Below are 14,752 nucleotides of genomic sequence, written 5' to 3'. Positions count from 1 at the left end.
TGTGTGCGCCAGACGTGTGAGCGCGCCAGACGTTTTACAAGATCCATAAAATGGATCTTCCATATTCCTCAGGGAAGTATTTTGGGTCCGATTTTTTTGTGATGTTCATCAATGATATTACTACTTTTTTTTAAATATTCTAAATTTCTCTTGCATGCTGATGACATGAATATTTTTAGCAATATAACGTGTTTCTCTGACTCGGCGAAACATCAGAGAGATCTTGACAATGTTGTAGCTTGTTGTCAGAAAAATATGCTTACCTTAAATATATAAAAAATGCTCCCATGTCTCCTATTCCAAGTCCCGTACTCTTATCCCTACTTCATATTTTATTGGTGGCTCACAACCAGACATTGTTTCTAAAATCACTGATCTTGGGATGGTCTTTGATTCCAAGTTCACTTTTCATAGCCATCTTAACTATACCGTAGCTAAGTCGTACTCTATGCTGACTTTTGTCAGACGTTTCAGTTCAGATTTCTCTGATCCGTATACTTTACAGACACTCTTTACTTCACTGGTACGATCGAAACTAGAAAATGCTGCTTTTATTTGCCGTCCGTATTATTCCTGTTGTTGTTGTAGCGAAAAGGTTGCTCCCCGAAGGCTTTGGGGAGTGTTATCGATATGATTGTCCTTTGCCGGATACAGATCCAGTACGCTCCGGAACCACAGCACCATTAAGGTGCTAGCCGGACCATCTCGGGAACGATTTATGTGGCCACATTAAACCATCAGGCCATTCCCTCCTTCCCCACCCCCAAGTTCCATGAAGAGCTTGGGGTCGCTAGAGCCTAGTCTGTTAGTGAAACAGGATTCGCCGCTGTAGGTGAGGTTGACACTTGGGTTTGGAGAAGCTATATGTTACGCTGGCAATATGAAGGGTTGCGCTACACAGCCCCTTGAATCTGGTATTTTAGTCGCCTCTTACGACAAGCATACCAACCGCGGGTATATTCTGATCCCCTAACCCGCTGGGGGTATTATTCTTGTCTTATTAGTCGATTGGAAAAAGTTCAGAAAATCTTTATTAAGTATGCTCTGCGACCCATCCATTTTGAGCTTCCAGTTCCCGCTTATGAGTCTAGATGTTTGCTTATAGGTCTTAAGACACTAAATTGTAGGAAAACCTTCTTATCTCTGTCTTTCATTTTTAATTTTATATCTGGGGTGGTGGACTGCCCCTTTTTACTTGAACGTATTTTCTTTCTTATATTGGCGGCCACCGTGGTGTGATGGTAGCGTGCTCCACCTACCACACCGGATGCCCTGGGTTCAAACCCCGGGCAAAGCAAAATCAAAAATTTTAGAAATAAGGTTTTTCAATTAGAAGAAAATTTTTCTAAGCGGGGTCGCCCCTCGGCAGTGTTTGGCAAGCGCTCCGGGTGTATTTCTGCCATGAAAAGCTCTCAGTGAAAACTCATCTGCCTTGCTGATGCCGTTCGGAGTCGGCATAAAAATCATGTAGGTCCCGTCCGGCCAATTTGTTGGGAAAATCAGGAGGGGCACGACGAAGATTGGAAGAGAAACTTAGATCTCTTCGGATGTTATCGCGCCTTACATTTATTTATTTTATTTTATGTGGGGCTGGCGAGTACCAATTACGCTGGCAATGCTCCTGTTGTCAGAGCTCTTAAAGAGTTTAATTTGCTTCCGAATTCTTAAGTTTTGGATTTCTCCTTTTGTGAAAATAGGTTTAAAATGCTACTTAATGACCAGTTAAGTTAGTTGGTATTTGCCTACATTTGTAATTAGTCTGCAAGGAATGTAACAATTTCAAGATTAAATAAATATAAATAAAGTAAAAAGTACTCAAAAATCTTGATGTACGCAGACGATGTCAAACTTTTCAAATCATATGTCATATGCCTCGGTTGAGGAACATTTCTTGCTTCAAATGGATTTAAATCACTTGCGGACCTGGTGCAATGTAAATTATATGCCGCTCAATCTCAAAAAATTTAAATTCATGTGTTTTTCTCGGAAAATTTCGCCACCAGCTTCATATACAATTAACATCGATAGTCTAGAAACTGTAAATAATTTTGTTGACTTGAGAGGCATGATGGATTCCAAATTTGTTTCAATCTTGTAATTAATGCTACAGTGAATAAAGGCAAAAGTGTTTTTGCGTTTGTTAAACGGTGGACAAAACAATTTAACGACCCTTAAATAACTAAAGCACTTTTTACAACATCAGTTAAGCCATTCTTAGAATACGGCTCAGTAATTTGGAATCCGCGTTATCAAGTCCATGCAGACAGTCTCGAATCAATACAAAAACATTTTTTACTATTTGCCTTAAGATATTTTCAATGGGACTCTTTAACTAATCTTCCACCTTATATTAATCGATTAAAGCTTATCAATCTTCCAACTCTTCCTAGTCGAAGGGAAATGCTTGGTGTAATATTTATGACAAAACTTTTAAATATGTAGATCAATTTCGAGCCCATTCCTTCTGAACGAAGTGAACTTTTGCGTTCCCTCTCGGACATCGAGACATTTCAAACCTCTTCTGCTGAAACAATGTAGAATGACTTTCGAACAAAATGAACCTTTTCGGCGTTTATGCCAAGAATATAACTCTCACTCAAACACATTTTATAGCTCGGACTCCCTTTTTTCTATAAAAAAGATTGTTCTTACCTCCCTTAATAATTAGTGTATAATACGTTTGCTTTTGTTCTCTTTAAGTATTACGTTTGGCTGATGAAATCTCTTCTGTAGCTGAGCAGTCTCAGATCGCGACGCTTGACAAACCGCTGCCCATCAAAGACTCGGCAAAAACAAAGACAAAAAAAAAGGTATTATATATATAAATCGATCGCGTGAACAGGATTAGGTGAGTTTCATTGGGCCACTTGAGGGCAGCGCGCTGCCACATCGTCCACTACAAAAAAAAAAAAAAAACAAAAAAAAGTACTCAGACTTTACTCGCATTTGCATGTCGCATTGATATGGTCCAATCAGTTCGTTGACTTAAGGCTTAAGTCTTTCGCACAGTACGCTAGATAGAAGCTTATACGCGATATTAAGCAGGCTGATTCCACTGTAATTGGCGGGGTTTGCGGGATCGCATTTCATGTGGATTGTGTAACGCACACTCAAATTTAAACACTTCGCCTCCCTGTTTGAACGTGTTCCTTTTCTAGGTTGTGATAGATGTTTGAAAATGACACTGTTTTTAATAAATTTTTAATATTTAAAATACTGTAAACTTTTTAGCATAAAATAACTATTTTTGGAAAGGATGGCTTAGCGCTGATCACATTTCTAATCTCAGCCTCTAAGTTGAGTTTCGTTTATTTGACATGAATTTGTCCATACGCATACCTTCCATATTTTTCATGATCAATTAAATAGTTTCCAACATATTATTTTCCAGTTATCTCCATCCTTTGAGTAGTAGAATAGATATGTTTTAAATATAAATTGAAGTACTCAGTGTAGTTAAGTGGTATCGAAATATGATGTTTTCTTAGAGGAAGTCTTGGAGACAACGAAAGCATACTAGCCCATTGCCCGTCACATAACTCGTCATAACGTAGCAATCCAACTTCGTGTCCTCCGAGACTGCCCGGACCCTGACATATTGCCATTTGGCCATCCCATAATTTATATGCAAATTCTCTTATCCATCGGGCTAAGTATAAAACGTGACAGTCACAATGCCACGGATTTTTGTCTAGTTTTACGGCCACAAGTTTTCTCAAGTCGTGCAGTGCTCCATTTTCTAGATAAAGCAGCTTGTTCGAGTCAATGCGTCTGAAATAAAATGTATTAAGAAAAATATTATATAAGTATGTTTAAATTATAAAAATTTATTAACAAATTAAAAATATGGGACATACTCTTAAATGCCTTATTAAGCATGTGGGTATGGGTGAGCAAGACCCAAAGGCAAGAAGGGAAACATTTTTTAAAAAGTTGTTTCCATCTGAAATATGGTTGCCAGATATCATGAAATAAACAGGACATATATGTACAACTCTTTTCCAACTCTCAATTCAACACATAAATGTCTTGACTTTTCAGATGGTTAGGCTAGGCGATTTTTCAGTTTTTTTACCCGACACTTTTAATCGGAAGATTGAAAGGATGTGCTCATAGTATACCAGTAGTATGTAAATACCGATTCCAGCCCAAATGGTGCAAGGAAAAGTATATACACAAACACACACATATATGCTAGGTGTAGCATCCGTTCTTCCGGTTTGTGTTTTGGCTAACTTCCGCTAGGTGGCGTGTTCTGGCAGATCTTCCGCTAGGAGGCTTATAAGAAAAAGCTTAGTGGTGCATAAGAAATAGAGATTTTTACCTTTAGCAGAGCTTTGCCTTAAACATGACAGCATATAAATTATATATATATATATATATCAACAAACCGCAAAATACATACCGACACAGACATACCCATCCATATACATACATTTAGATAAGGGCTACTTGTCTCAATGTATATAAGTTGGACATCTTTTGAGTAAAAAAATGAGGATCGTTAAATGGGGGCCCTACATTTTTAAAGGGCCGCAAATTTTTAAATGCCCCCTCATATTTCTAATGAGTCCTAGACTTCACCCGAGCCGTTTGAAAGAGTCCCATATTTTTCTAATCGAGCGACTGCTCCCCAATCCCTCCTCCTCTTTTTTCTCGTCTGCAAAAAGTAGCAGTTGGACACCTGTAGTACCGCTCAACCCCCAACCCCAACCCCCAACCCACATATCCCAACCCCCTTTTTTCTCGTCTACAAAAAGGAGCCGATGGACACTTGTAGTACCACCCCCCTTTCTTTCTCGTCTGCAAAACGTGTCTGTCGGGCACCTGATCAGGGGCAGGTTGAATATTTTGTTTGGCATTTTATTAGATTGGGTATGATGAAAGATGAATATTGGTTTGAGAGCAAAACTGTATTATATTCGCATCGATCAAGAAGAAAAGGAGATTAAAAAAATTAAGGGTGTTAAACAATGCGTTACTCTCCAACTTTCTGCAAATGATTTTAAAAGATGTTTTTTCGAAAAGAAATTGTACTTTGACCCAATGTATATTTTTAGTTCAAAATGTCATGAATTGTATACACCAGAAATAAATAAAGTAACGTTAAGTTTTTAGATGATAAGAGATTTGTAAAAAATAATGGAATTAATACCTACGCTTGGGAATGTTTGTACAAGAGAAAAAATTAAAACATGCTGATAAGACCCCTTAACTGATCAACATTGAAACATATATATGTGCATGTGCATATGTATATATATATATATATGCATGTGAGAATTTCATAAAACCGCAAATAAATATGAAGACTAAACATTTTGTTTATCTTCTTATTAGTTTGTAAGTTTGTGTACCTGCATTTAGGCGCATACGTTTTAGCTGATCTAATAAAAAGCTTCGAATTGTTTGTTTTGTGTTCTGACTGCAAGAAAAAAAGATCTTAGAATTGCATCAGTGCAGGAGAGTATCGAGCTCAGATTTTAAATGGGGGAAACTAAATTTTTAAAGGGTCCATATTTCTAAAGTATATAAGTGTGGGCGAAATATAAAAATTCTATTTTATCCCCAACTATATTTCACCTGTCTGTGCTTAACGTATCAAAAGCCTACCATTACAAAGATATTTCTTTATTAATTTTCATAATGTTTGCGACAGTAGAGATTCAAGGCTTTAAAGCATACTGTAACGAATTTACTTCCAAATCCCCTTATTTGTCCTTCTGCTAAGTTCGAATCACTAAACTGTTGAATAAATAACTCCAATATTTAATAATGGAAAAATGGCCTTTATTAAAGTACTTCCCAATAACACTTATACTTTGCAACTAGCTTGCTTAACAACCAAACTGATTGATAGCTCAAATGAAACTCTACTATTGCCCGCCAGATTGCGTGCTTAATCAATAACTGCTTTATAGCTCAACTCAAACTGAATTCCAGCGCCTCTACATTTGCTGCCTTTTATACTCTCTGATTTCAACGTTCGCATCTTGTAGGCGCTTCCATTTCCAGAATCTACTAATTGCCATTAGCTCTCAAACTTCTCAGTTGTAACTACAATTGCACGATTTTATAGCTTCTCTCATTGCATACTTTCAGGAGTATCTCAGATATATGCATGTGTTTGTGCTTTGATTGTCCGCTGCTCGTATACGTACATGGTACATATGTGTAGACGCAATTATTGTTTCGTTTATGTAGATACATAATGATTGAATTACTGATGTGAATTGACGTCACTGCTTAGCATCGGTTTAGAGATAGCAGCACCCCTTAATTTTGCTAATATTCGTAACACTGCCCTGCATCTAAGTTTGATCGTCCCGATCAGAACAAATCTCTCGATCTAAACGCTGCTAGCATCGCCAAATGTACCACTCTTCTATTTCGTGATTTCCCAATTTCTTGTATGCGGTAGCTGACATCACTGATCGTCTTCACAACTCTGTACGGGCCTTCCCAACTGCACCGATATTTGGATGGATCACCTTTCCGCCGGTGAGGGTTGTATAGCAGTACCAAATCTCCCTCCCGGAAACCTTCCGGATTATTTTCCTTGTCGTACCTGTGTTTCATCTTACTACTCATTATCCTGGATCGTTCCCTCGCACTCTGTTGCTTGGCCAATGAACTGCTTCGTAGAGCTGGTGCTTGACGGATTGGCTTCGCATAATCAGTATCGTTCCCACGTTTCACAACAGTAGTGCCATCCGGCTTGAAACTACCCTGGAATTCTTTCTCGGAAATTCGTTGCTTCGTTTTCCTGCGTCTTTTAGTTTTTGTCAATGCCAGTGTTTCTCTCGCAGGTACTTTTGATTTTGCTTTATTTGGCCCATTCGACCTATTAACCTTTGCCTTTGACTTCCGTGGTTGTTGTCGAGTCTTCTCCACCAGTACTCGATTACTACTGAATCCTTTCTGGAAACTGAAGTTAAGTGGTATATCCTGGTCCTTATAATGCATCAACCTTTTCTTCATATCGATCTTGATGTCATGGTGAACCAAGAAGTCCAATATGACTTCATCAACGATCTCCGCCACAACGAATTTGTGTAAAACCATGACCTTCCCAATTAAGACTTCACAGATCACTTCTCCCGGACTTGGTTATACTCGCCAGTGACCGTACGCAACCTCGCTCCAGGTAATGTCTTTACTCTCCTGTAGACCAAATCAGATCGAATCAAGGAATGAGATGCGCCCGTATCTACAGTCAGTACATGTTCTTTACCATCCACATTCCCTCTGACGGTAAGAATGCTCGATTTTCTACCAATTTGCAACACAGATATCAGAGGGCATTCAATAGCTGGATCTAGCTCTCGATCTCAACCTCTTACTCGCTCTTGCTCATCTCCTCCAGCTTTGCGTTTACGGCCACCCACATTGTAGGAACTATTAGGACCAAGATCGCAATGACGTGCAATGTGACTGGACCTCCCGCATTTGAAGCATTTGATAATTTTTTCACTTTGCTTTTGCGATCCTTTCAGCGCCTCCAATATTGCGTCTACCCACTTTGGCCTTTCTACTTCCACACGGTGTGCTTTGAAAACTGGCTTACACAGAAGCGACGCTGTTTCCTGAGTCAGTGCGTGGGATACAGTTTCAGCAAATGTTAGTTTTGGATTCGCATATGTAGCCCGCTTCGTTTCCACATCTCTTATGCCGTTTATGAAGCTCTGGATTTTTACCCTTTCAGTGTATTCCACGGGTGCGTCCGCATTTGCAAGATGAGCCAATCTTTCAATATCTGAAGCAAACTCCTGCAATGTCTCATTTGCTTTTTGGTTGCGGTTTTGCAACTCAATTTGGAATATCTGTTTTCTATGCTCGCTTCCATAACGTCGTTCTACAGCAGCCATCAATGCTTCATAACTGTTCCGTTCGTACTCTGGAATCGTCTGTAAGATTTCGGCAGCTGGTCCTTTCAATGCTACGAAGAGTGCAGCAACTTTATCTTCAGCATTCCAGTTGTTCACTGTTGCGGTCTTCTCAAATTGTAGCTTAAATACATGGAAAGGAACAGAACCGTCAAAGGATGGTGTTTTTACCTTTGGATTACTCGCTGAAACTGCTGGACGATTTAGTTGTAACTGCTCGATACGTCCTCTCAAAGCATCCACCTCGGCCTCGATTTTATCCTGTCGACCACTGAAGCCTTCTTGAAACTGGGTTAATTATTCTTCCATATGCGCTTCCAGTTTAGATGATATACGGACTTCCTGATCTTCTAGTTGTGTGGATATCTGAGATGATATCTGTGCTGAAATTCGACATTTCTGAAATACGCGTTTCTTGTGCTTCAATCTTTGATGTTATACGTGTCTCTTGGGATTCCATCTGTGATGACATATACGTTTTCTGTTCTTCCAGTTGAGTTTCTGTGTCGTAATTTCTGACATACGTGTTTCTTGTGCTTCAGTCTTCGATGTTATGCGTGTCTCCTCCGATTCCATCTGTGATGACATATACGTTTTCTGTTCTTCCAGTTGAGTTTCTGTGTCGTAATTTCTGACATACGTGTTTCTTGTGCTTCAGTCTTCGATGTTATGCGTGTCTCCTCCGATTCCAGTTGGGATGACATTTGTGACGACATTTCTGAAATGCGTGCCTCCTGTACTTCCAATTGTGATGCCATATATGTCTTCTGTTCTGCCAGTTGAGATGTTATATCTGTCTTTTGCGATTCCAGTTGGGATGACACTGTCGATGTTTGAGCAGATATTGCAGCCAAAATCGTGTTCAAGTCTGTGCTGGTAACTGTCTGTGATGTTTCGTTTTTCTCTTCAATTTTTGTTGTTGTCTCGTCGACATTGAGATGAAAGACATACTCTTCCACGTTAATTCCTTCTGCTTCCATTGCCTTTCGTAGCCGTGCCTGAAGTTCGAGTTTAACGCCGCTTGTATTCAATCCACGGCTCTCTAACTCCTTCTTCAGTTGCTGGATCTTCAATTCACTGAACTTTGCCATGTCCTTGTTGTCCTCTGGAATTTATTCAATAATTCCTCTTCTGACACCAATTGTAACGAATTTACTTGCAAATCCTCTTATTTGCCCTTCTGCTAAGTTCAAATCATTAAACTGTTGAATAAATAACTCCAATATTGAATAATGGAAAAATGGCCTTTATTAAAGTACCTCCCAATAACACTTATACTTTGCAACTAGCTTGCTTAACAACCAAACTGATTGATAGCTCAAATGAAACTCTACTATTGCCCACCAGATTGCGTGCTTAATCAATAACTGCTTGATAGCTCAACTCAAACTGAATTCCAGCGCCTCTACATTTGCTGCCTTTTATACTCTCTGATTTCAACTTTCGCATCTTCCAGGCGCATCCATTTCCAGAATCTACTAATTGCCATTAGCTCTCAAACTTCTCAGCTGTAACTATAATTGCACGATTTTATAGCTTCTCTCATTGCATACTTTCAGGAGTATCTCAGATATATGCATGTGTTTGTGCTTTGATTGTCCGCTGCTCGTATACGTACATGGTACATATGTGTAGACGCAATTATGTAGATACATAATGATTGAATTATTGATGTGAATTCACGTCACTGCTTAGCATCGGCTTAGAGATAGCAGTACCCCTTAGTTTTGCTAATATTCGTAACAATACGATAATAGATTTATTGTAAAGGAAATAGCTGTGGTCCTCAACAATGAAGATTCCATTGTTTCCACATAAAAGCTCGATTTGAATTTTCGGATCTGATTAGGGAAAATCAACGACAATCTAATTGGTTAATGTTACACCACCATAATTTATTATGTTCCTATGGAAGCGATAATTTTAAATCTGTAAAAAACTATTTGATGTCAACATTGAAGAACATAAAAGTTTATGTTGAGGGGCGACAAAAAAGTGTATGGATAGCAGATTTCCTCCAAAAGCCGGTGTTTAACATTGAAGAGGAGGTACAGGATATGATGGAATGAATCTCTCTAGATTATATAGTTTACACCCAGATGTTGTGCGTTGTCAATATCTGTACAAATGCGTGGTGGCAACGGTGCGCAGCCACGTAATTGTAAAAAATATAGATGTAGGCAAAAAGGAAGAAAACAAGAACACAAGAAAAGTTTCGTGAATAAATGTAATTACAAAGGGCTTTTTATTAATTGTATGGAAATACAACAAGTGTTAAGAAATAATTTTAACAAGTGTTTTGAAAAATTTAGATATTAAATATATTTTGAAAATTCGCACTTACGTGAACGTTAGATGACACCGTATAGCTTCGCTGGCTGCTGGATTGAAAGAGGATAAACCTCTTTGCAACAAAACCTATGAACCCGCGATACAGCACCTTCGTTGGGTTTCCCGGCAACAAAGTTGCTATACCGCGGGCGCACAACGGTAAATGTAAAACGCACCTACGTAATACCACTCACACATGCCCGTGTGCTAGTGACAGCAAACATGTGTGGGTGGCAGCGAATTATGTTACGAGGGGGGCCGGTATGTTTAGGTCACAGCACCGGCCGGTATGTTTAGGTCACTTCACCTAAAGCAACAAAGAAAAAAGGAGAAATTAAGGAACGCCATGCCATCACACGTTCCGCAAGGCGATGCGTCGATGTACCGATGCAGATGCCGTGTGATTGATCTCACGTCTCGGTCTCCTGTGGAAAAGAAAGGAAAGTATTAAGTAAAGTACGTGGTTTCTTAATTCCGTGCAATATTTACTGAAAGATATATATGAGAATGCGTGTTGAAAATTACAAAATATCTATATTGGGTGGGCTCCAGACACGACGAGGTCGAAAATCGTGGCTTGAGTGAGCAGCCCACTGACAGTGGAGGAGGGTGAACCGCTGACCATTATTTTGACGTAAACGTCGGCACCGAACGTGAGCAGCACCGGTGATGATCGGTAGAAAGTCGGATCGGCCAGCTTCATAAACTGAAATGGGGCAGCTATCGACGGGTCCATATTCGCCGTTGGGTTCATTCTTGCATAGTTCGCCACTACAGTGGCTTGGGTTGTAACTTTCCCAGCCACCCCATACTTCCCTCTCAAGAATATGGTGCACCGCGAATGGTACGTGGTGTTGGTGCGTTCTAGGCGGAGATCCTTTGCCAAATTTGCATCGATAATGGTGGTGGGCGCGGAACAAATGAAGACGGCCTCCGGCTTCAATACGTACTATTGCCGTCGGTGCAATGGCGATAAGTGATCGCGTTATGGTTGGTGCCACTAGATTATCCCGAAGTCGGCCGCTCCTGAAGCTTGTAGGTGCTTGACGTTTCCGAACGAGAGCTTTGTGGTTGTTGCGTACTTTAATCGGGGCCGCCCTTCCAGCAAATTGACGTGACTAGCGGGATTGACGCGGTTCCGCATCGTCGCGCTGTTTACCAGTAGGGCGGTGCGATGGGCGAAACGGACGTGTCTCCGCGCCATCCCCGTTTTGTGGGCTCACCAAGGTGCCGTGCATACTCGAGCGGAACTCAGGTCTCTCGTGGCGTAACGGTGGTCGAAATTGCTGCGTCTCTAAGCCGCCTTGTTGTATCGTTTGATTTATCTCTGCCGTATTGGCAAGCCTCTCTTCTTCCTCTTCTTCTTCGACCTGCTGTGCCCATGACTTGTATTGCTTAGTAACATGGATGGAGAGTACTCCATATGAGCTCGCATCATCGTCGTCGTTATGACCTTGTGTTGGCAGCGGCTGGTCGTCGTCGATATGGAGCGTAGTATGGTGCTGCTCATTACATCGTCGGCATCGATCCCGGTTGGGGCATATTTCAAGGCGGTGAAATGGCGACAGGCAATTTGGGCAATATTTATGTATTAATACTTCGGGTAGACGCGCTTCGGCCGGCATACCACTGTATATCGGGCACAATCTCACTCCATAAAGCTTGTTGCATAAACGGCACGGCGATGGTGAACGAATTGGCGCGTGCCTCTGTTTTGGAGCGCTTCAAATTGAATCCAGTCATTTCTGGAAATGGAAACGTTTAATTTTGTATTGGGGTTGTTGGGTGGCCAATGGTGTTTGGGTGGGGTAAAAACAAATATATCCCATATATTTTCGCGAAAGAAACGGAAACTTTAATTTAAATAAAGGATTAAAGGCCATGAGTAAAAACTTATGTGCGCAAAGAACCGAAGAAAAAAACGGATTTAGTAGTCATCCATGCGATGTGGCTGGTGCTTTAGCACATTTAATACATTTTCTGATTCGATTTATGTCGGTAGATGTCGCCGACATATATCTAAAATTTATTTTAGATATGTGGTAAACTTTGTTTTCACAACAAGTGGCCTGCCCCCACACGGAACGGTTCGAAACCTGGCTGAAAAGATACAACAAAGTTGCATTTCTATCATTCAACATTATTTTTGACGTGTATTGTCGATAATGTTGAGATTCGAGGAATTAAGTATTTTAAATCTCGACCAAATGAATGATTGATCGAGATATGTAATACGCGACATGTGTGGCGTGTTGTGCTCGATATGTTGTGCGGCATGTAGTGCGTGACGTGTAGTGCGCGAGATGCTTGCGCATGAGGCCTAACGTTTGTATTGCAATAATCATTGACAGTCAGATATTAAATGTAGAGACTTTGACATCTGCTACGCTTTTCCATTTCCTGATGAGTACAGTGGCTTAAAGTTGTAATCTCTTTTTCATTAATTAATTTTTGCTCTTTTATTTGCAGATATACGTTATCAAGTGGCAATCGATTGGTTTGGTCAATTAGATGAAAAATTTAATTTTGTTCCGAGAAAAATTATACATTTAGGAGAGCAATTAGAAAATGTGAATACGCCACGTAGTCGTACAGGGGAAGCACAAAAACTATTAAATCATATGTCCGAATTTTTGGTATCTGGTCCAATACTCAACGATACTTTCACAGATCCAAAGCGTCTTTATGAAGCAGCTGATGTTATACAAAAACTTCATACAATATCACAAGATTTACCAATGGAAAAATTTGTTGAATCAAAGCGAAAAATTGAACAAATGTACGATGATATTGAGCGCCGTTTAATTGAAGAATTTGCTACAGTGCAAAAGTGTGAAGATATTGAGAAAATGAAAAAACGAGCACAGATATTATCTCAATTCAAAGGCTATGCCCAATGTGTCGATGCTTATATAGAACAAAGTGAAATGACACCCTATGGCGGGAAGGATATTTTTATTGGTATAGCGCCAATGTGCAAACATTATTATGAAATTATTAAAAAAGTATTCGCCAATTCAGTTCAAGTTATGTCCAAATTTATACTCAATATTTATCAATTGAAATTGCATCAATATGCGTCAACTAAATTGGATGATAAAAAAGACGAGGAAAAGTATTTACGTACGCTCTATGAACTATATTCTCGAACCATAAAGTTGTCATCAGAACTCCAAATATATATGTCCACCATCGACGATGATCCGCTGCAAAAGTTGACACAACAAATTTTTACAAAACGTTTAGCAAACTATGTAGAAGTTGAATCAAGATGTTTAACAGCAAAATGTTCAACAGAACTGGAACGCTTTTACGTCAGTAAAAAACATCAAAAGAAGCCAACGGAACGCGGAACGCTTTCAAGAACTGCGACGTGATATGCAGGCATTGATTGGTACACGTGCCAACATTAATATCGCGCAAATCGAAGATTATGGCGGTGAAACATTTTTATGCGAAGAATTAGCTATAAATATGAAGCAAAAGCGGCACTTAAACGCTGTCGGACGTTCCAGTGCCATTGAGCTGCCAACTAACGTGATACAATTGAATGAGGTATTATTACGCTTTCTAATGCATGAACATGTTGTACCTATATGCACTTGAATTAGGTTTGCAAGCAATACCCATAGCCGAAGGGAAAACATATCCGCAGTTGTATTTCTTTGATGTTGTACAAAAAACAAACATTATTGTGCCTTTATTGGATAAACTCTCAAACAGCGCTGTAATCCCGTGTATAATAAATAGTCCCAAAGACTCGGATTATATGTTTAAAAGACGTTTGTTAATGGAGCAAATTGAAAAATCACTAGATCAGGGACTTAAGCGTTCAATCAACGCAATAATTAGCTGGGTTAAATTATACTTGCAAAGTGAACAAAAGAAAACAGATTATAAGCCAGAAACCGATATGGACACAATTTCGTCAACGGCATGTTTACAAGTTGTACAAAACTTGCAGCCATCCTTAAAGTAAATAAAACGTTGTGTAGATGGTGATAATTTACAAAATATATTACACGAGTTTGGTGTACGCTTTCATCGGGTTATATTCGATCATTTGCAAACAACGCAATATAATACCGCCGGTGCTATGTGTGCAATTTGTGATTTGAAAGAGTATCGTAAATGTATTCGTGAATTGGAGAATCCACTGGTAACACAACTATATGATATACTACATGCATTGTGCAACTTGTTGTTGGTGAAGCCAGAAAATTTACAAGAAGTTTGCACTGGCGAATTTTTGAATTATCTGGATAAGTCGGTTGTGCGGCAATTCATACAAATACGAGCTTATTTTAGGTTTATTAAAAATACAAATTATCTTAAGGGCATTATGGAGTGAATGACGAAGTTTGATATCTGTATGTAAGTTTTTATGTATTATTATTAATAAGGAGTTATAAAAAATATACATACATAATTGTTTAGGCCACAGGCCTAAATATATCTCCCCCCCTCGTAACATAATTTTCTTCGTTTACTACCACCCACATATGCTTGTGATTACTAATACACACAGGCATGTG

General features: G+C 39.5%; 1 protein-coding gene and 1 pseudogene across 1 annotated transcript in view; one reads left to right on the top strand and one right to left on the bottom strand.

The window, feature by feature from the left end:
- Positions 1 to 3,199: 3,199 nt before the first annotated feature.
- Positions 3,200 to 14,752, bottom strand: part of LOC137254259 (leucine-rich repeat-containing protein 15-like) — a 1,016,997-nt gene continuing 1,005,444 nt past the window's right edge. The window contains exon 7 of the mRNA XM_067791948.1: positions 3,200 to 3,771. Within this exon, the coding sequence (XP_067648049.1) occupies positions 3,381 to 3,771 (391 nt within the window). The 3' untranslated portion in view covers positions 3,200 to 3,380. The remainder of the gene's footprint in view (positions 3,772 to 14,752) is intronic.
- Positions 12,649 to 14,663, top strand: LOC137252404 (exocyst complex component 5-like; annotated as a pseudogene).

Source organism: Eurosta solidaginis, chromosome 5, assembly GCF_040869045.1.
Source record: "Eurosta solidaginis isolate ZX-2024a chromosome 5, ASM4086904v1, whole genome shotgun sequence".
NCBI classification, from domain to species: domain Eukaryota; kingdom Metazoa; phylum Arthropoda; class Insecta; order Diptera; family Tephritidae; genus Eurosta; species Eurosta solidaginis.
The sequence above is the reverse complement of the archived record's forward strand: the minus strand, read 5'-3'. Positions and strand labels throughout refer to the sequence as shown.